At 35.7% G+C, this 20986-nt stretch overlaps 1 protein-coding gene across 18 annotated transcripts in view; it reads left to right on the forward strand.

Moving 5' to 3' along the window:
* Positions 1–20986, forward strand: part of LOC106790837 (protein groucho) — an 83098-nt gene that overhangs the window by 41251 nt on the left and 20861 nt on the right. For 15 of the 18 annotated variants that reach the window (XM_014756027.1, XM_014756030.1, XM_014756033.1 and 12 more), the window contains exons 5-9: positions 2309–2353; positions 14501–14563; positions 14642–14728; positions 14923–14955; positions 15243–15605. In XM_014756027.1, coding sequence (XP_014611513.1) covers positions 2309–2353; positions 14501–14563; positions 14642–14728; positions 14923–14955; positions 15243–15605 — 591 coding nt within the window. The remainder of the gene's footprint in view (positions 1–2308; positions 2354–14500; positions 14564–14641; positions 14729–14922; positions 14956–15242; positions 15606–20986) is intronic. The other 3 variants (XM_014756038.1, XM_014756039.1, XM_014756041.1) reach the window with 1 other exon arrangement.

A 20986-nucleotide genomic window follows, 5' to 3' on the forward strand; every position in this document is an offset into this window, starting at 1 on the left:
ATATATATATATATATATTAGGTTGAACCGGAATGTAATGTCGTTTATTTTTTAACAATAAATTCAAGCACAGCTTTTGAATTCTACGATGTGCTGATAAATGATAAATAAGTATTGAAAATGGGGGAAGGGACAGTATTGTGTATGGTGGGCGAGGAATGAACAAACCGTGACACGTTAAAAGAATAAGGAGAATGAATGAGTAAGGGAAGAGAAAGAGAGAGAGTATCCGAATAGTTGGGAAGATCTAGGAAAGTTGTTTACTAATAACTCTCAAATTAATTAGCTTAGGGAATCTAAACCACGGACGTGAGTTTTATCTATCATTCGATTGAGAGTTAGATCATTCTCTCATTCTCGTGGATGAGGAAATTATTATCAAGAAGACATTGGTGGGATGGATTTGTCGAGGAAGATTATCGTTAGTAGATAATACTCGATACTCAAGCAGCGATAGAGAAAGAGGGAAAGAGAGAGAGGGGCGGGGGAAGACTCGTTTACAGGAAAATGTTGGGCACGTGTATGTACACAAGCAACACAAACTTATTCCACCTTCTCCTCCACCCCCTCTTGACAGTAGTCGTAGTCGTCTTCCTCCAACTCCTACTCTTCCCTTCCCACCCCTTTCTACCATCCATTTTTCTTCTTTCCCTCAGCCAGCAACCACACCAACCCCTCTCTCTCTCTCTTACTCTCTCACAAGTCGTTTCTTTCTTCCCATCGTGGTGCTTATCGACTGCATTATTAAGTCGGTATATTTCCGTAGCCGATGTTATCGATCTATCTCTCTTTCTCTCTCTTTATTTTTATCTATCTATCTATATCTATCTCTCTCTCTCTCTCTCTCTCTCTCTCTCTCTCTCTTTCTATCTATCTCTCTGTATAAATAAGTACTTACGTAAATATTTATTTGTATATATATATATATATGTATATGCATACATAAATGCATATACGTGTTGGTAATTATGATATTGGCTTAAATCAAAAAAGAAAAGAGTATAATGATACGAATTTATTTTTTTTACGATTATATTTAATAATATATATATGTATTTTCTTTCTCTCTCTGAGAAATATTTTCTCTTTTTCTTTTTTTCTTTTCGATACACTATTAACTCCCAGTTGTAGAAGTTATTGCAGTCAACGCGTAAAAGAGAAATGTGTGATTAAAATAGATTTGATATATGATAATATATATATTATTTTATATAGATACTATTATATTATTAACATCACAATTCATTTGGAATTAATTGCAAGAGAGAGAGAGAGAGAGAGAGAGAGAAACGTATGCATTTAACATAATCCCGAACAATCGTTAAACTGTCTGATAAGTCTTAAATCTTTTCTTAACAAACCTAGAGAAAAAAATATCCATTTATATTATAAAATAAATATACATTTAATATAATGGTATATTAATACACTCATGCACACACACATACATACTACATATATTTTGCGAGTGCTTGAATAGCTCCGATATATACAACAGTAATATATATCTATATAAGGTTTAATATATATATATATATATATATATATATACATATACATATACCTTCTCTCGGGTTTGCCAGAGGCAGGCACAAGCAACCACCAGCAGCCCCCTGAAGCCATTCGTCCTGGAACAAGCGGTTAAAGGCGGACACGCGGTGTGCTAAGTGACAGCCACTAACCGATTTACGATCGTATTCGCGTGCGCGCGCGCGCGCCTACATATATCTAATCCCACCCACCCACATAATACATACATACATACATATACCCCTCTTTAGATTCGATACCATCCTCTCCTGTACTCTACTCTCTCTCTCTCTCTCTCTCTTGCTAGTACACTTTCCTGGTTAGAGGAAGTGTGGAAACTAGGAGTGGGGTACAACGGTGGAAGGAAAGGGTACGGGGGTGAGAAGAGGCAACGGTAATGTTCGATCGAAGTTCGATGCTCTCCAAACGAGATGATGTTAATTTGCACGAATTTCCGCGAGATATTTCTCTATCCTTGTTTTATATCATACCAAATTCCGGTGTTTTCCTAATTATTCGTTTTTAAGCCCACGTTTTTTTTTTCTTTCGTAAAACTACGGGAGCTACATTTTTTTTAAATAGACTAAATGATTTTTTTCTTTTCCGAATAATGTACATTTTATATGTTTTCATTGTGATAGTAAATACATATTATAATAGTTTGTCGTATTATCTTTGACAATAATTGTTTAGTTGGGATTGATAAAAACAATTGAATCGATGTTTTAATATTATTAATATTTGACATTTGGATATTGTTTTTTCTTTTCTGTTTCAGTACTACGAGATGTCGTATGGCCTCAACGTGGAGATGCACAAACAGGTGAGATCTCATCGGAAATAATAATACTAATTAATTATTTAATTCATTAATTTGTTGTGTATTTATAATTATATAGGGGGGGAAAAAATGCAGCAATTATTGAAACGATCGTTCCTCGGTTAAATTTACTTTTGTTTAAAAAAAGAAAATTATTTAAAAAAGTTAGTTTTATTTGAAAAGGGGTAAATTTAGATAATGAAGATCTTCAAGATAAACGTACGATACACTGACGGGGGGATTCTCGCAGGGAAGATCGTGCGAGTCGATTACTTTGAATTGAAAATGAGTGCGGGGTGAATGGGGTGGAGGAAAGGTTAAAAAAGAGATAAGAAATAGAAAGAAAGAAAGAAAGGGAAAGTTTAAGGGTGAACGTTTAAGCTTGGAAAATCGTGTAATTTCGGCTAATTAAGGGAAACATTTAAAGGATCAGCCCTCCCCCCGGTTCCCCTTTTCTACTGTCAGCAATTTTCTTAAAAGCAAGTTTTTTAAATAGCTCGCCGTTTCGTTTTAACAACACGTCTTAAACTACTTGCCTGTTTACTGCCAAGGAAAATAAGTATGGCAAGTACAGCATACAGAAATAACCTAACCGAAACTCCAAAAGCAACCCCTTGTTGCACCCCTACACGACGAAAGGGACGAGCTGATATTCATTAGCATTAGCGGCCGATCATTTCTCACCCTTGTACCTAAGGGCAAGGGACTTAATGGGGTGCAAGCCCAACAACGAATCGAGTATTGGTTGTTAAAGAGATTCAGGAAAATGGGGAAGGGGGAATATACAAAGATTGGAGGGTTTGGGGGAAAACAAGTAGAATCAATTCTGTGTTTTCTTTCTTTTTTTTTTTTTTACACGGTAAATAGGTGCCTAGGAAAAAATACTATTGTAATATATAAAATAATATTATTATTAATAATCATAATAATAATAATAATTGAAAGTATTGAAATTCTTTGAATAAGTTTAATTGTGTTAAATCATAATTCGTGTTAGGAAAACAAAAAAAAGAAGATAAAAAGGACCGCGTGAGTATTAAAATAAGATTTGAATAGTACTCGTTCGAGTTGAAATAAAGAAAAAAAAAAGAAAATAAAAAGAAATTGTATTCATTAGTCCAATCCACTAGGAAATATATTTTTTATAGGTTCTTCGTAGATCAGTTCGACCGTGTTATTTTAATCAATTGCTATACCCACTTCACGAATCGTTCGATATTTATTTACGATAAGAACCGAACGAGAAAGAAAGTAGGACTCTCGTCGAAAAGTACGTGGGGTGTCGGGGGAGAGAAGGGGTAGTAAAAAAAAAAAGTTCTCCAGCATTTTTAATCGACGTTAAATAAAACATTTTCGATTAACACAAATTTTAATTCTATATAATATTTATAATTCTATAAAATATAATAATTTGTGAAAAATTCATATAGATTTTTTGGATAACATTTATTCAATGATTTATTTAATGGTCCAGCAAGTAATTATTAACGAGTTTTTTCCGTTTATCATATTTTACAAACAAAAAGTACAGTTAAATCTGTATATCCGTCGTAAATCTCGTAATCGATTCGTTTACGGTATAAAATAAAATAAAATGAAAAAAGAATAAAAAAAAGAAAAGAAAAAAAGGAAAAAGAAGAATCGAGAACTTTTGGTAACGGGTAAAAGTTAATGAAACTACTCGACAGAAGTTGTCGCAGTACCCCAACTGTTAATTGATAGATACGAGTGGTAATAAAATTATTAAATTGAAAAAAGCAACAAATCAATAATAATAAAAATAAAAACTAAGCGTTGGTAGGGAAAAGTAAATCAATTCCCTGTAGGTTAAAAAACTCTCCTCCACCCCTGTTCTTCCAGAATCCCCTCACCCTCTGTAACCATCACCACACCCCCGTTGATACAACCGACAAATTGTGAACGAATCTAATATATAACCCGGTATAATATATCCATCTATTTTTCTTTTCCTTTCTATTTTTTTTCCTTTTTCCCCTTTCCACTTCCCCCCACCCCTCTCATTTCTTTTTGTCTATTATACTCTTTGAAAAAAGCAAACGAAGCGTAGTCGTCGTCGTCGGGCGGGGGTGGGTTTAATTGGAAGAAAAATGAATAGTTATTGTTTTTTTTTCGCGAGACTACCCTAATTAACTATAATAACACGGACTCGTGAACAATTTTGCAATATTCATATCTCTCTCTCTCTCTCTCTATCTCTCTCTCTCTTTCTTTCTATCTTTTTCTAACCAAAACGGATTAATCTGTTTTTTTATTTGAAACGTGCAACGTGCAACGTGCAACGTTTATAAAACGTCGTGTATATAAAAAGGGCACGGAACGATCAGTAAGAGAACGGAGAACGATAAATTATCTCCTTTATCAAACCCACCCTTTTTTTCTCTCCTCTCTTGTACCTACCCTTACTCTTACCCTTACCCTACTCTACTCTATCCAACCTTTCTCTTTTGCTACCATCTACCAAGTTGAGAGTTACGATAAAAGACACGAACCAGCACGGTGTGTACCGGAAATAATCTATAATATCGTATACCTCCCCTATCTTTCTTTTCTTTCCACCCCCATCATCCCTTTTCCAAATTTACGTAACTCGTACATCGATCATCCGAGTAACGATCTTCCCTCTCTCTCTCTCTCTCTCTCTCTCTCTCTCTCTCTCTCTCTCTCTCTCTATCTATCTATCTATCTATTTCTTTCTCTTTCTCTTGGTCATTTTTCTTCAAAATCATTTATCACGTATCATTTATCATTTATCACGAGAGAATAAATGCGATGCACGAGAACGGTTGAGTTCTTCCCAGTAGTGGTGATGGTTGTAGTAATGGTAATGGTAATGGTTGTGGTGGTGGTGGTGGTCCATCGTTTTCCTATTTCATTTCACTGTCTTTTTCCTAACTCTCTGGAGAAAACACGTGAGAAAGGAAACAAGATATGTCTTCTTTCATTCTCCGTGTATAAAAGTGACTATGTATGTGTATGTGTAGATATGTACTATGTAGAAATGTTAGATCATTTTCTATGTATGAGAATAACTATATGTGTGTGTGTGTGTGTGTACGTAAAAATGTTAGAGAGAAAAGAACGGGGGAAAAAAAATATATATATATCATCATCCCCTTCCCCCTCCCCCTCTTTCTCTCCTGTTCCCTAAGAAGTTGGTTCCTCTGACACTTATAGGAAGCTTTCGAATCCGCGTGGGGTTCTTCCTCGGTTCTCGGCTCTTCTTTTTCAATTGGACTAACCCTCCTCCTCCTGCCCCTTCTTCTCCCTTTTTCTTCTTTTTCTTCTTCTAACCGAATGAAAACAATCTTCCCTCACACCCACCCACCCCCCTACGAGGTTAGAGCTCTACTTCTATCTTACTACCACCACCAGCCCCTCCACTCCGTCTTTAAGTCTCAAGCTTTTACACTTTTTTATCTTTTTTTTTTTTTTTCTTTTTTCTTTTTTTTAGTTGCCACCGTCGATAATATTCTATCCCTTTCTTTCTTATTATTCTATTTTACAGTCTTTTTCAACCCTCATCCTCCAACCCTCTCTCTCTCTTTATATATATATATATATATATATATCTATCTCTATCGTTCTTTTATTACAATATTGATTCTCTTTTTCTATTTCTCTCGTTCTTCTATTACAATATTGATTCTTCTCTTTTTCCATCTATTTTATTTTCTCTCTTATTCTTCTATTACGCGATTTTTCTCTCTTTTTATTTCTCTCTCACTCTCCCTTATTATTTCTTTATCTTCCTTCTCTGTCTTTTATTCTTCTATTACAATTTTTTCTTTTTATTACTTTTCCTTACTTTTTCTCTTTCTTTTTTTTCATGTTCGTTTTTTTCTCTCTTTCTCTCTCTCTCTCTCTCTCTCTCTCTTGTTCCTTTTCTCTTTGTCACACCCACACGAAAATCCGTAGTCGTTGACTCTTTCTCTTTTACTCGTAGCTAGGATCGACCCCAACATTTGCTTCTCTCTCTCTCTCTCTCTCTTTCTCTAGTTTAAAACCCCTTGAAACACAGACGAAGCTACAACACCACCGTTTTACTACTCCGAGCTAACTCGAATTCATCGACTACGATGACGATGTCCCAGTTTGGATTACGATTCTCCCTCCTCCCACCTCCCACACTCTTTCCCCACCCTTAACCCCCTGTTTAAACACTCGTAGCTCTTACGGTCACGAATCTTGAAAGTCCTGAAAGAGGGGAAGATCAAAAACAAAGAGAGAGAGAGAGAAGAGGGTTGAAAGAAAAAGGGGTGAGGAACGGGGTGAACGATCATCGATATCGGTCTTGCGGTAAAATCGGTGGTGGTGGTAGTGGTAAAGTGTCGGTGGTGGTGGTGGTGGTGGTGCTGGGGGTGGGTGGTGTTTGTGGTGGTGAACTTTGAAATGAAACGAGATCCCGTTTCTTTCTCGAGAATATTTACAATTTACTCGGTGAGTTAGTTTATCTATCACATTTTATTTTTCTAGAAATCATTTTTACAAGATAATATATATATATATATAACATATACATACACACACAACGATTAAGAATAATATAAATTAATAATTATATGCTTTTCTCTCTCTGTTTTTTTGGTTTTTTTTTTCTAACACTTGCATTCAAATATTATTCTATTTTTTTTTTTTTTTTCGAAATTTGTACCGAAATAAAATTCGTCTACGACAAATGACACCGAGATGGTGGACGGGAGAAAGCAAGGGGAGGAGAGAACGGGGGAGAAAACTCGGTGAAATTTGAAACGTTATCGGAAATAAAAGCGGCGACTTTTTCCTGTCGTGAACGGGAAAGGAACAAGGAAAAAGGAAAAAAAAAAAAGAAAGKGGAGAAAGAAAAACGAATAAGTCCGGGAATGAAGCTAGAGGTGGAGGAGGGTGGCGGGGGAGGGTGTTAGCGGATCAAGAGAAAGAGAAAGAAAAAGGAAATAGAAAAAACAAAAAGAGATAGGATACAGTAATGAGTTTCAACGATTAATCCTACGGATAATTCTAACTAATTCCTCACATTTCTATACGTTCAGAAAAGGTTTGAGGGGGAGGGGAGGGAATCGTTTAGCTAAACGATTAATTCGAAAAAAAAAAAGTAATTGAAACGATTAACTAAATAACATCGATTCATGATTCATTCGATATGCAAATAACGAAAATGACGATAAAACCAACAAAAATTATTCGTATGTTCGAACTTGGATTGGTATAAATAATATAATTAAATGATCGCTCTTAGTGATTTTTTATTCACGAAAATATCAATTATAATATAAACGAGAATCAATTTGTGAATTCTTTTTTTATTTCTCGTTTAGTTTTTATTTTTCACGTTAGGGGAATTTAAACAATTTTGTTTTATTTGCGAATAAGAACAAACAGATAGATGAAAGAATCGATACGAATAGAAAAATAAAATAATAAAAAGCTGCTGCTGTTGCATGTGTTGAAATTATCCCATGGAGGGAAGAGGAGATGGAGAAACAGGGGTTGAAGAAGGGGTGGGAATGGGGTAAACCTTTTCTATTCGAAATTCCTTCTAATTGTTCGAACGCTTTCGTTAACCATAGCACGTACGCGGCTTTCGGAAACGACGCGTTGGTATCCTACGGTGATTTCCATGGGAAATGAGAATTTTCGTTCGACGAAGTAATAAAAAGAAAAAACAAAAGATAGATAGATAGATAGATTAGATAGTAAAAAAAGGAAAAGAGAAATGTTGAAGGATAGTAAAAGCGATCTCGCGAACGTTTCAAAGATAAATACGAAAGTCAGACTCCCTCCACCACCCTCACCCCCAAGAAAAGAAAAAATAATTATAACATGCAATAACGTTTTAAGTAACGCGAATAAAATAATAATATTTGTGTATAATAATACATGTTGAATAATATTATATAATATTTTCTTGAAAATTTCAAACAAAACACGACGACGCACGTTTTTCGTGCGTTGAAATCTCCAAAAATAGAAAAAAAGAAAGAGAATATAATATCTTTATCTATTTTTTATTAGCCAATGTTTTTTCTCTTTCCCTTATTTTCTTTCTTTCTTTTTTCTTTCTTCTTTCCGTGTGTAATCAAGAAAATCTAATCTAGCAACGGTGTTTGGTAAGTCACTCGACGATAGAAAAAACTAAAAGGGGGTGTCAAGTAACGATTCTCTTCTTTTTCTTCTTCTTCCCTTTAGAAACCCTTTCGTTAGAAAAGGAAGATCCTAGGTAATTCTTCGTTCACCCTTTTATTTTAAATACTTTCTCATCTCTCATCCTTCATCGTAACATTTTATTTCCCGACGAAGTATTATAATCAAATTTTTGTTCGAATATCTCTTCGAATTAATTATCTCAAACATGTCGAGGAGTATTGGAGAGTGGAGGGTGGAGGGTGGAAGGGGATTGGTTGGCGTATTAATTCCTTCTTCCTTTTACCTTATTCTTTTTTCCTTTTTTTCTTGCAGAATTTACAAAACTTTAGTCCGCAAATCTTTGCGAGAACAAATATTCGTTAAGTTTCTACCATCGGAAAAAAATAACCACCCCTCCTCGTCCCAATCCTTTTCCGCCCTCTTCTTCTTCTTCTTCTTCTACGTATTCCCCGATTATATTCTTTTTTTATTTTATTTTATTTTTTAATTCCTTTCCCGTTATTTCTTTTTATTTTATTTTTTCACCCGCGGACTCTCTCGTACGATTTATTTCATCCGGGAAGTTTCACATTCAGAGTTTCACCCTCTTTTTGTTTTTTTCTTTAAATTTTTATTCTTCTTTTTTTTTACTACTCTTTATACCTTGGAACTATTATTATCAGGATACGGATAGTACTAGCTCATTATACAAAGTAGCTAGGTAGAATAAAATCAAGACGCGTTAGAACGAACACAAACACAACCCTCTCCCCGCCCCTTACTCCTTTTTCAATTCACATTTGCGTGTGTGTACGTGTTTGCAAACAACTTTTTTGTTAAGTTTCCTTTAGGAAAAAAAAAAAAAAAAAAATAAAAAAAAAATAAAGAAGAAAAAGATTCGAAAATGTATTTCAAAACGTGTGTCAAAGAATCATCATACTCGTTCGTGTCTGTTAAATTTTTTCTTCGTGCAGGGTTTTTTCTGAAAATCGATTCGCTATACTATTCCTCGACTACACCTAACCCCCCACGACACGGCATTTATTTTTCCTCTTCTCTTCTTTTCATTTTTTTCACTTCTTTTCCTTTTTCCTTTTTCCTTTTTGCTATACCCCCACGAGATATTTTCTTCGATAGAAATTCTACGTGGAGTGGGATACTATGTCTCACGAATAGAAAATGTTGAGATGTTATATATATTTTTGTTGTTGCAATATATAAAAAGTTTATAACAATATTTATTCGGTATCATGTCCAAGATATTTTTTCATCATAAATTCGAAACTATCGTCTTGTTCTTATCAAATATATAAGGAGGAAACGTGTAGTTTGTATAGAATTATTTGATGAAACACAAGTTTCTTATAAATAAAATAATAATAATATAATGATTAGACTAAGAGAATAATTATTATCATTGAAATAATGAACGTAATTAATATAATATTGTAGAAATATTTATTCGTGCCTTTTATTATATATATATAAATTAATTAATCACGTTTGTTATTTCTTTTTATTACAACAAATATTATGTGAAAATTTGGTAGTCTGCTGTTGCATGAGATGCAACGTAAAATTACGCGAACACATTTTATTATTATTATTATTATTATTATTATTTTTTGTTTTTCAAAACTAACGCACAAAGAAATAATGCGCGAATAAATATTCGATTCTTTTATCATTTAATAATTATTATTCATTTTATACGTATATATTTTCTATGAAGAGAACGTAGAATTCACTAGAAAAAAAAAATGAAATAAGGGAAAAGGGGCAGGCAAGAAGGGCATAAATCATGCATCCCGTTAGGTCGGCGGAAGTATTCGATAAACTGATGCGCAAGTCTTACCCAATGCGTAATACTACACCGAAGCATAGTATAGAAGCTAGATAACTTATGTAATATCATAGTAATTACTCGAATACCTTCGAACAGCTAAGCATAGAACTAGCAAAGTATCTAGGGGATTAGTTCCTTTGAAGAACCTTTACTGAAAATACCCCCGTATTTCAGTTTAAGTAGTAACCGAGGAAAACGCGCTAAGCTTCTAACATAATCTCACTCGATTCATTTTACACACACACACGCATAATCTCTAGCAATTCGTGCGCGCAAACATTTTTCCAACCATAAACGTTCATATTTATCCTATGAATAAAGAAAAACGAGAAACGAAACGAAGAAATAAAAAATCAACGTGATAATTGTGCCAATGGTAGGGGTGGTATGGGGGTTACTGTTTAAAAAAACCAATCTCCTCTCCGTAATTATTTCCAAATGATTTGTTCGTGAAAAAGCAAGCAAATAATATTTGACGATCTCATTCTTGCCGATAAGAAATAACACCCTTCCCCCTCCCCCCAAGTTCGTACATGCATACATACACATAGAAAAACACGCGCACACAGACATATGTTTTCTTTTTTCCCTTTTTGATATGGGGGTATGCATTTTCTTTTTTCGTTTGTTTTTCGATATTTCTTCCTTTCTCTCTCTCTCTCTCTCTCTCTCTCTCTCTCTCTCTCTCTTCGATAAAAAATAAAAAATAGAAAAAAAGAAAAAGAAAGAAAAAAGGGAGACCAAATAAAAAGAGATCGTCGAACGATGGTAGTAGTGTAGGGTTCGTCGAGCTTTCCTGGTATATACCGATGGGTTCGGGTGGGATGAGGGGGGGAAAGAGGGAAAGAAAGGGGTGAGAGATTGGAGGAGTCGGGGAAACGGTTGGACAGAAAGGGAAGAGGAAGAGGAAGAGGAAGAAGAGGGAGGGAACTAGTGTGAGGAGGGTGAGGAGGGTGAGGAGGGGTCGGCTAGCGTTTCTCCATCGCGGCTATACTCGACGTCCGATAAAAAATGTGCAGGTTGACCAATTGCACATAACTCAAGCTGCCTTTCCAGTTTCTCACGGACATATACGAACACCATCCGATTCTAACAGATACACACAAACATACATACACAAATATACGTGCGTATAACCATCCATCCATCCGACACCCCACCCACCCAACCCTACCTGGCTTTCCCTTCCCCCAACTTCCACCCCATAATCTCTCTCTCTCTCTCTCTCTTCCTCTTTGCTTTCGCTCTTTCGTTCACACTTTTCCCTCGCTCCCCGCTCCCCGCCCCACCTCCCTCTTTCACTCTTTTCTTTTATTTTTGTTCTCTCTCTCTCCTCTTTCTCTTTCTAGCAGCAAACGAATCCTACGCTTCGAGGTCGCACGAACGTACGAACGAACGAACGAATCCCCGAGCCTCTGGCAGTGGCAACGTAGTGCGTCCTCCTCCAACACGTACGAAAGACGCAGACGCGCATTCGCGTATATTTCACTTCTTTTATTTGGGGTACCCTGCAGGGGTAGGTAGATAGGTAGGTAGGTAGGTAGGTAGGTAGGCAGGCAAGCAGCAGGTTTGCAGGCTTGCAGAGAGTCGAGTCGAGTCGAGTTGGGTGGTTAGGTAGTTGGGTGCTGGCAAAAGGGGGTGGCTGCTGGGGTGGTGTGTATGCGCTTGGGCTAGGGGCGATGACATCGATTTTTTACCCGTTGCTAATCTCAATGTTACCTGCAACCTCCTCCTATATTCCTCCTCCTCCGCCGCCGCCTGCAGTTCGGTCATCTCTTCCCCCCTATAGGCTGGGGGAGGGTTTAAAAGGGGAACAGGAGGGTGCAGGCCCAGTCCACCTCGTTTCACCTCTCTCTCTTTCTCTCTCTCTCTCTCTCTCTCTTTACTCTTCCAACTCGTCGGCCGGTGATGGTGGTGATGGTGATGGTGATGGTGGACCATCCGTTCTGCGGGAAAACGTGCATGTGCATCGGGCACCATTCGGAGAAGGAATAACCATTTTTTTTAACCCCTTCTCCTCCTCCTCCCCTGTACTTTTCTGGGACAACACTTGTGCCGTCGGGCTTGTCGCATGAATTTCCTCTTCATCCCTCTTCCCTTCCCCGACCAACCAATTCCCATCCTCTCTACTCTTCCCTGTACAGCACCCCTTACTACGCACGTACACGCACACGCGTATTTTCTTCCTCCCTTCTTTCTCTTTCTATATTTATTTTCTTTATTTCTTTCTTACTTTTTGTCCTTTCTGTCCTTCTCCATTCTCTCTCTCTCTCTCTCTCTCTCTCTCTCTCTTTCTCTCTCTCTCTCTTTTTCCTGCCAGCCGATTTTATTCGTCCAACTTTTTCGTCGTTGTTTTCTACCTCCCTGCAACCCCCACCACCACCACCATCACCACCACTGTCCCCCCTTCCTATCCGAAACTCATCCTTTTCTTTTTTTCATTCAACCCCTTTTTTTGGTGCCACGCGACGCGACGCCGAATCGAACTAACATGGACGCGACAGTTTCCCATTTTTCTCTTTCTCTCAATCCTTCATATTTCTAGTCTTCCCTTTTACTATTTCTATCCTCCTATCCTTCCATTCGTCGTCTTCCTTCACCAACCCTTCCCCTTCCCGCTCGCCAGCGAGTATGCCTGCGAATTATTTTCTTTTTTTTTTTCCTTTCTTTCGTCGCGTTTTAAATTTACGCATTTCTTCTTCTTCTTCCCCCCCCCCTCATTTCACCCTCAATCTCACCCTAATCCTCCTTCACCCTATTGGTCTATTAAATTTTTCTCTTTCTCGATCTTGTCCTCGAACATTTAAAAGATATTTTGCCCTTTTTCCCTTTTACCACCACTCTCATCAACAATCAAACCACCCAGCCACACCCCATTCTACCTCACACACTCACTCACCCCCTCTCCAATTCAAACGAAAAGCAAGAAAAAATGCAAAACTAGGGAAGAAAGTTCGAGTTTTAATTTTCCACAGGTCCTCGATAATGTTCGTAATTACGTTATAATCAGGGCTAAAGGATGCTAGAGTTAGAATGAGGAAAAGGGTGGAGACAGGGAAGAAGCTTTCAATAACGTACTTTGGATAACTTACAAAAAGGGGGAGATCGCGATATGTGATTCTGGGATTCCAGTAGTGTTGATGGTTTATGCTCCGATAAGGGTAGCTAAATTAATAAATAAATGAACTATTTTTTAAGATTTTTCGGTTCCTTCTGTTAATTTATTATAAATAAATCATATTCAGACGGATCATTTAAAAATAATTTTCATTTATTCAAATGATTGTTCTGAATAATCTCATTCAACATTATTTTATATATATACATAGAGTTCTCACAAACACCGATTGTATCCTATAGAAATAAAAATAATATCATAATAATAATAATAATAATGACAAGAAAATAGAATTAAATAAAATAAAAAATAGAATAGAATAGAAATAAAGAAATAAAGAAATAATGAAAAGACAGGATACTCAGTGAGGCATTACACGTTCTTGAATTTTGTTAGCACCGAGATGACTATGACGACTATGACGACGACGAAGACGACGACGGTCTCTTAACGAGGCCACTTTTAGATGACCCAGAAACTTTAAGAGCCGTGGGAAATGTATAAAAGGAAGGGAAAAAAAAAATCGATAAGCACTTGCCCGGGAGAATTTGTTGTTTCCGTCTGATAGGGGGTGGGCGGGCGATTGGGGGAGGGTTTAGGAAGAGAAGGAAGTGAGAAGGGGAAGCTTTCGAGACGTTACTTTTCTTTGTTTTTCTTTTTCTTATATTATTTTTTTCCTTTTTTACGGATAAATAAAAGGAAAAGACAATGGCGAATAAAAAGAGATGGTTTAAACCTATAAAACCTTCGAGACAACAAAAAAAGTATATATACTTGTCGCTAATTATATGGTGTTTTATTTTTAACAAATTAATGAAACAACAAAGAGAATGATGACGATTAGAACGAGTTTCTATTTCTTTTATTCGAAATCATTTGGAAAAATAAATGTGTGAGTGGTTCGTTTGACTTTTGATTTGATTTGATTTAATTGGGGGTAAATAATGCAATAGGTTTTCTTACGCGAACGATATGTATTTTTAAATTTAAAAAAATATAAGCAAAAAAGAACAAAACAAAACAACAAAAAGAAAATAAATTTCAGACGGAGATAGCGAAGAGATTGAACGCGATAATCGTCCAATTATTGCCGTTCCTGGCTCAAGAGGTGAGTCTTTGACTTTCTGTTTAACATTAATTTTTATAAACGGTACGATCGAGTGCGACCACGACGCGATAATGATAGCATGGCTTACAGCATCAGCAGCAGGTGGCCAACGCTGTAGAAAGGGCGAAACAAGTTACCATGTCCGAGCTGAACGCTATCATCGGGGTAAGTTTCACATTAAATTTCATAACGTTTCTTTTTTTTTTTTTTTTTTTTTTTTTCAATTTTTAATTTTTTTTTCCCCCCCCCTTTTTTTTTTTTTTTTTTTTTTTTTTTTTTTTTTTTTTTTTTTTTTTTTTTTTCTTTTTTTTTTCTTTTAACGATGACAGATTAACAACCTAATGTATCTTATGTCACAGCAACAACAACAACAAGGACTGCAACAATTGTTGGTAAGTTTACTAATTAAAATTACGATTGATTAATGGAAGAATCGTTATTATATCATTTCTAATAAAATTCTTTTTGTTTAATATTAACAATTAGATTATTGAAAATGTTTCAATTAATATAAAATTGAGACAGGAATCTAAATACAAATTTAATACTGCGAGGATTATATACCATGTGTATAATATTAATTAATATATATATATATATATATATATATAGATTTTCAAATTAGATACTAGGGTAAAGATTTATAAAGATCGATAAATAAAAATTGATTTGATTTTAGCAACAAATACACGCGCAACAATTGCCACACGGTGCGGTGGTTGGTGGATTACCACCGGGAGGTTTGTTGGGTTTTGCCGGTGCAGCAGCAGCAGCAGCAGCAGCAGGAGTCCCACCTCATCTGGCCCCACCGGCCCATCCGGCGGCCGCAGCGGCAGCGGCTCAGGCCCAAGCCCAGGCCCTTCTCAAACCTGCCGATTTGCAACAGCATAGGGCAGCAGCAGAAACGCCCGAGGATCGGAAACCAATTGCACTCACCGATGAGAGACTACGACAATCGGTTTCCCCACCTGAAAAGTTTCGAGCTCGTACGCCTGACCTTGAAAGCGATCCCAAAAGGCGGAAGGAAGAAAAACTCGGTCACGTGAGTTTTACACGTTTACTATAATCACTTTTCTTTTTAATCGTTTATTCCTTTTAACCCTTTCAATGATGTATAATACCTTTTACCGAAATCTTTTCTATAGGAATAGAAATAATATATTATTAATATGAGATATATATTATTAATCTCAGATCTAATTATTAATTATATTTAATGATTATGAAGTTTTTTATTTCTTATATATATATATATATATAATTTTCATGTGAGACAAAACTCAAAACAATAAATCAAAATTTGTATATTTTAATTACATATGCATGCATGCTCCGTACGTATGCAACACACGTTGAATGATATATATTTGTTATTTCATTTTTATGATTAAATAAGAAAAATATTTTAAACGTTTATAGAGCGATACAAAAAATAATCGTCTTTAAATTCTGACACATTAATATGAGTACACACACACATACACATACATTCGTTTAATCGAATCATTCGCATAAATAATTTCAAGATTCAAAAGAGAAAGAAGGTATACACGCAACACAGGTGCCGTTATTACAATACGATTTTTATATATCCAAATATTTTTCCCTACAAAAAAAATATAACTTCCCGTTATATTTTGTTGTTGTTGTTGTTGTTGTCTAAACGTAAATTATAAATTCCGATCGATTTATTATATACGTTTTATACAAAGCGAATATTTTTCCTACCTGATTTGTATTTTTATTTTTCTTCGACAACACGTTGTAACAACCATCTCCCACTCTTTCTTTCTCATACTCCCGCCTATGGTTTTTCCTTTCTCTCTTTATTTATTTCTTTCGAAGCAAAGGGATACGTCAACGTTGAATCCATTTGACTCCGCAGTCAAAGCGATGTAAATCAACGCCCTTTACGATCGTACTACCAGTTTAACATCGTCAAAGTAGAATAGACTTAAAAAATGTCGCTGTTTTGTTCCGTCAAAGCAAACTCTCTCTCTCTCTCTCTCTCTCTCTCTCTCTCTCTCTCTCTCTCTTTCTTTCTTTTTTTTTTTTTTCTTTTTTCACGTAGAACTCGTTTCTACGTTTCTCGTAAATCATAATTCAAAGACAACGCAAAACGTTGCACCGAGAGAAACGGTTCAAAGGGCTCGCTTTAAGTGGAAAGTACGTAATCGAACGACGCGTGAAGAAAGTTTTAAATAAAGGTAAAACGGAGGAAAAGTGTATATAAGGAAGAAGAAAAGAAAATACAAAAGAAACGAAGGAGTAAGGGAGGAGGAGGTAGGGTAGGGGAGGGGGTGTCGGTAAAATAAAAATGATAAGAATTCTTACGAAAATAAAAATCATTCCCTGTTAAACGAAAAATACGATCGGTATAATTGTATAATTGGTTTTAAATTGTATCATAAAAATTATGACTTAAGAAAAAGAAACTACTAACAATAAGAATACATTTTGTCGATGTAATAATATATAAACAAGAAAATATTTCATCAATTTTGATAATACGAATGTGATGAATAGGAATAAAAGGAATGCTACGTGAAAGTTTGACATGAAAAAGTTTTATAAAAAGATAAATATCTGAACAAATGTTTGTGTGTGCGGAATATACATTTCGAAATAAGAAAGTTTGCACACATCGCAACCTGAAAAAAGGAATGCAATACAAATGATATGGAAATTGTATGAAGTATATATTCTTCTATACGTTTATCTATGTATATATGTATATGTATATACGTATATGGTATGTGTTGTGTGACGTATAATATAAATTTATATAACAGTAGGAACGATATTTCCTGTGCAATACTTCCTACGTATGGTAATCTTTTACTATATACACACACACACACACATAACACACGTATATATATATAAAGAAATTATTAAAATAAATTTAATATATATTATAATATATTGGGGGTTGGCTACTAAGTAATCTCCTCCTTCTTCTTTAAAAGAAGGAATAAAAGTGGGGAAGTTTCAGGAGGGCATGTTTCTAACTAAAACAAATCAAATAAATATTGTTCTTTAAATTTCGTCACATCGAAAAATTGGCACATTGTATAAATTTATTTTAATAATATTTCTCTTCTTCTTCTTTATATAATTTTTAAAAATTATATAAATTTTCAATTTATTTTTTAATAATTTCTTTGTATATATATTTATGTAAGTACTTATTTATACAAAGAGATAGATAGATACATAGATAAATAGATAAAATGAAAAATAGGTCCCCCAGGAGGGTATATATATATATATATATTGTGTACACATACGAATAAAATAATAATAATAAAACAAAAAGAAGGGGGTGGAGAAGGGCTATACGAAATTTCTTTAGTAAAATTGGGTTAACCAGACGAAAAGACGCCTCAACGAAAGAGAGAAAGAGAGAGAGAGAGAGGAACACGTCCTTGTGCGTCATAGCTGGAGGCATGTTTCTTCTTGCCATGTTGCTGTGAAATATCCATGAAAACGTTCTCCTTTGTCAGGATCATGAGGACAAAGTATACGCCAGCTACGGTTCTAAGAGAAAGAACGAGAAAAAGGAAAAAGAAAGAAATATGAAAGAAAGAAGGAAAGAAAGAAAGAAAGAAAGAAAAAAAGAAAAAAAACAACGGTGATACCAGGGTGGTTCACAGTAGTAGTAGTAATAGTAATAGTAGTAGTAATGGTGGTGGTGGTGCTTCTGTTGCTGGCGGGGGTCGCTTATAATTAAAAACCGTGAAAACAGGCGAGCCACGAGGCACTCGCTATATTTATATTGGATTATTTATCTCAGCTGCTCGTTTCCCTCTTTTGCGGGGCCCTTTTCTCCTCCCTTTTTTCCCCTCTTTTCTTCTTTTTTTTCTTTCTTTTTCTTTTTATTTTTTTCTTTATTTTCTTTTCCCCCTTGTTTTCCTTTTCTCTTCTTCTTCTTCTCTTTCTAGTTCTCTAGTTCCTCTAGTTTCCATTTCTTTTCTATTTCTACTTTCTTTCTTTCATTTTACTTACGTTTTTTTTTTTTCAAACTTTCTTTTCTCTTTCTCCCCATACTCTTCTCTACCTTTTTACCGAGAAACTAAGGAAGGGGGTAGTTTTTTTTTCTTTTTATTTTGTATTCTTCCTTCCTCGTTTGTTTGTCCCTTCATATTTTCGGTTTTCTTTTTATTTGTCGCGTTACGCACCCTTTTTTTCTTTCATATACGTCACTACGAAAATTGTCTTTCCTTCTTCTTTTTATTATTTTTCTTTTTCTCTTTCTTCTTATATTTTCTGTTTCTGCTAAACTCACGTTTATCATATCTAACGTATGATACATTCGAAAGGAAGGAACAAAGTAATAAGAAAAATTCTTTCATGAATATTTAACGCATAGATATTTTTGTACAAGTTTTAAGAAAAGTATAAAGAAAAATAATAATAAAAGGAAAATAAAAATCACTCACGTTATTGCGAGAATGGTTTTATACATATCGAATATTCTTAAACGAAAATTGGAAACGAGTATTTTATTAAAAATAAGAAACCAAATAAATAATCATCTAACCACGTAACAAGTTACTTCCTATATACCCTATTAACAAAACCTTATTCGAGTTAAGAAGGGGTAATATTTAGGATAGTTAGAAGAGGTATAATGTAATATAACAGAATAAAAGGGTCAGAAAGAGGGTGTGTGGGGTGCTGTTGCTGGTGGTGGTGGTGGTGGTGGTGGTGTTAAGAAGAAAAGAAGAAAACGGATATAATCGGAAATGAGTTCTCGCGTGTCCATGGACAACTCGTGGATAATGGTTATTCACCCTAACAACAACCTAGCGTTTTGTTGCACAGTCTCCTCCAATCTTTTCCATGAAACACCCCACCCAAGGTAAATCCCAACCCCTGCCTCACCCCTTTATGAAGCATTTGACTAACCCTTCTCCTCCTACAACTACTACTACTACTACTATTACACCGACACACGAACAATACCCATCGACGAGGATCACATCACCGCGTTCACTTCCACCTTCTTCATCGTCTGTTCAGTTCTCAGCTGAGAATCCAAACAGGACGATCCCGAGAAGGGATTAGTCGTAGTTCCAGGACGTCAGCGTTCCTCCTGCTGCTCCTCCCTTCTTCCTTCTCCCACAGGAAGGCATTAATCAAAGGAATAGTAATAGTAGTAGTAGGGTAGTATAGTAGTAGTAGTGGTGGTGCACCCTGTTACAGCCACGACGAAAGATGGAAATGCTAGGACGCACACAGTTCAACTATCACGGGGGTGGAAGAACCTCAGACGAACTTACAGAATGCTGTTCTCTTCTTCTTATTCTTTTTTGCGAAACCAAGAAAGAAACAGAGAGAGAGAGAGAGAGAGAGAAGCTGTGAGTTTATCCAAGACACTGAGTCTTTCTCTCTCTCTCTCTCTCTTTCTTTCTTTCTCTTTCTTTTTCTTTTTCTTTATCTCTGTATCTCTCTTTCACCCTAACTTTTCTTTTCTTACTGGTTTTCTTACTGGTTTTCTTCAACACTGCTATCGTGATCGATTTAAGTAGCGTGGCGTCTCATTTATCCGACATCTTTCATCATGCCCGATCGATTTTTCTTTTCTTTTCCTTTTCCTTTTTCTCTATTCTATTCTTCTTTGTTTTATTTCCCATCATAAATAAATGAATTTCAAAGTATTAAAAAAAGGAAAAATAAAAAGAAATACATTACGACTTAAAGCAAACAAACAAACACTCACTTCGAACGCATATATATATATATTACTTACGTGCGATGATAACGCACCCTAAATTAATTCCACGTATTATGTCTATTTAAATCGTTTATATATATATATATATATCAATTAACAATTATTTTTTCATCCTAACTATGTATATATATATATAACATAATACCATTCTTTCATTCTATAGAAAACGCTTTTATTCCGCACTATATTCTCGTTTGATACATTAAACGTCGGAACACAATGGACACAGCATTGCCGATGTTCCTTCGTCCACTCTACGAACCCCTTGCAAACCTTCCCTTCCCATCCCCCTTGCCCCATCCCGCTGGACACCACCCTTTCCCCTTTTTACTCTCATTCTTCTTTTCTCGTCACCCCCAATCCGTGGCCACCCACTCTTTACCCCTGCCCCTTGCCCATGCCTCTGCCCTTTCTTCTGGCCCTGCCCCCTGTTCCCCCCGGCCCCTTTACGCATCGTAATCGTGCCGATCGAACGCGCCGTTCGGAATTAAGATTGATCGAGATAAGTTAGGCGTCTCTTCTCTCCCTTTGTTAGATTCCGATCGGAATTGATTTCAGACATGATTGATATAGTTAAACGAGAAAACCGAGAGAGGGTAAATTCTCTTCTCAGGGAGAAACGTAACCTGCAGCTAGGAAGAAGAATCTAATATATATATATATATATATATAAAAGAAAAATA

The sequence above is a fragment of the Polistes canadensis genome, unplaced genomic scaffold (assembly GCF_001313835.1).
Source record: "Polistes canadensis isolate GaletaPanama2010 unplaced genomic scaffold, ASM131383v1 scaffold_265, whole genome shotgun sequence".
NCBI lineage: Eukaryota > Metazoa > Arthropoda > Insecta > Hymenoptera > Vespidae > Polistes > Polistes canadensis.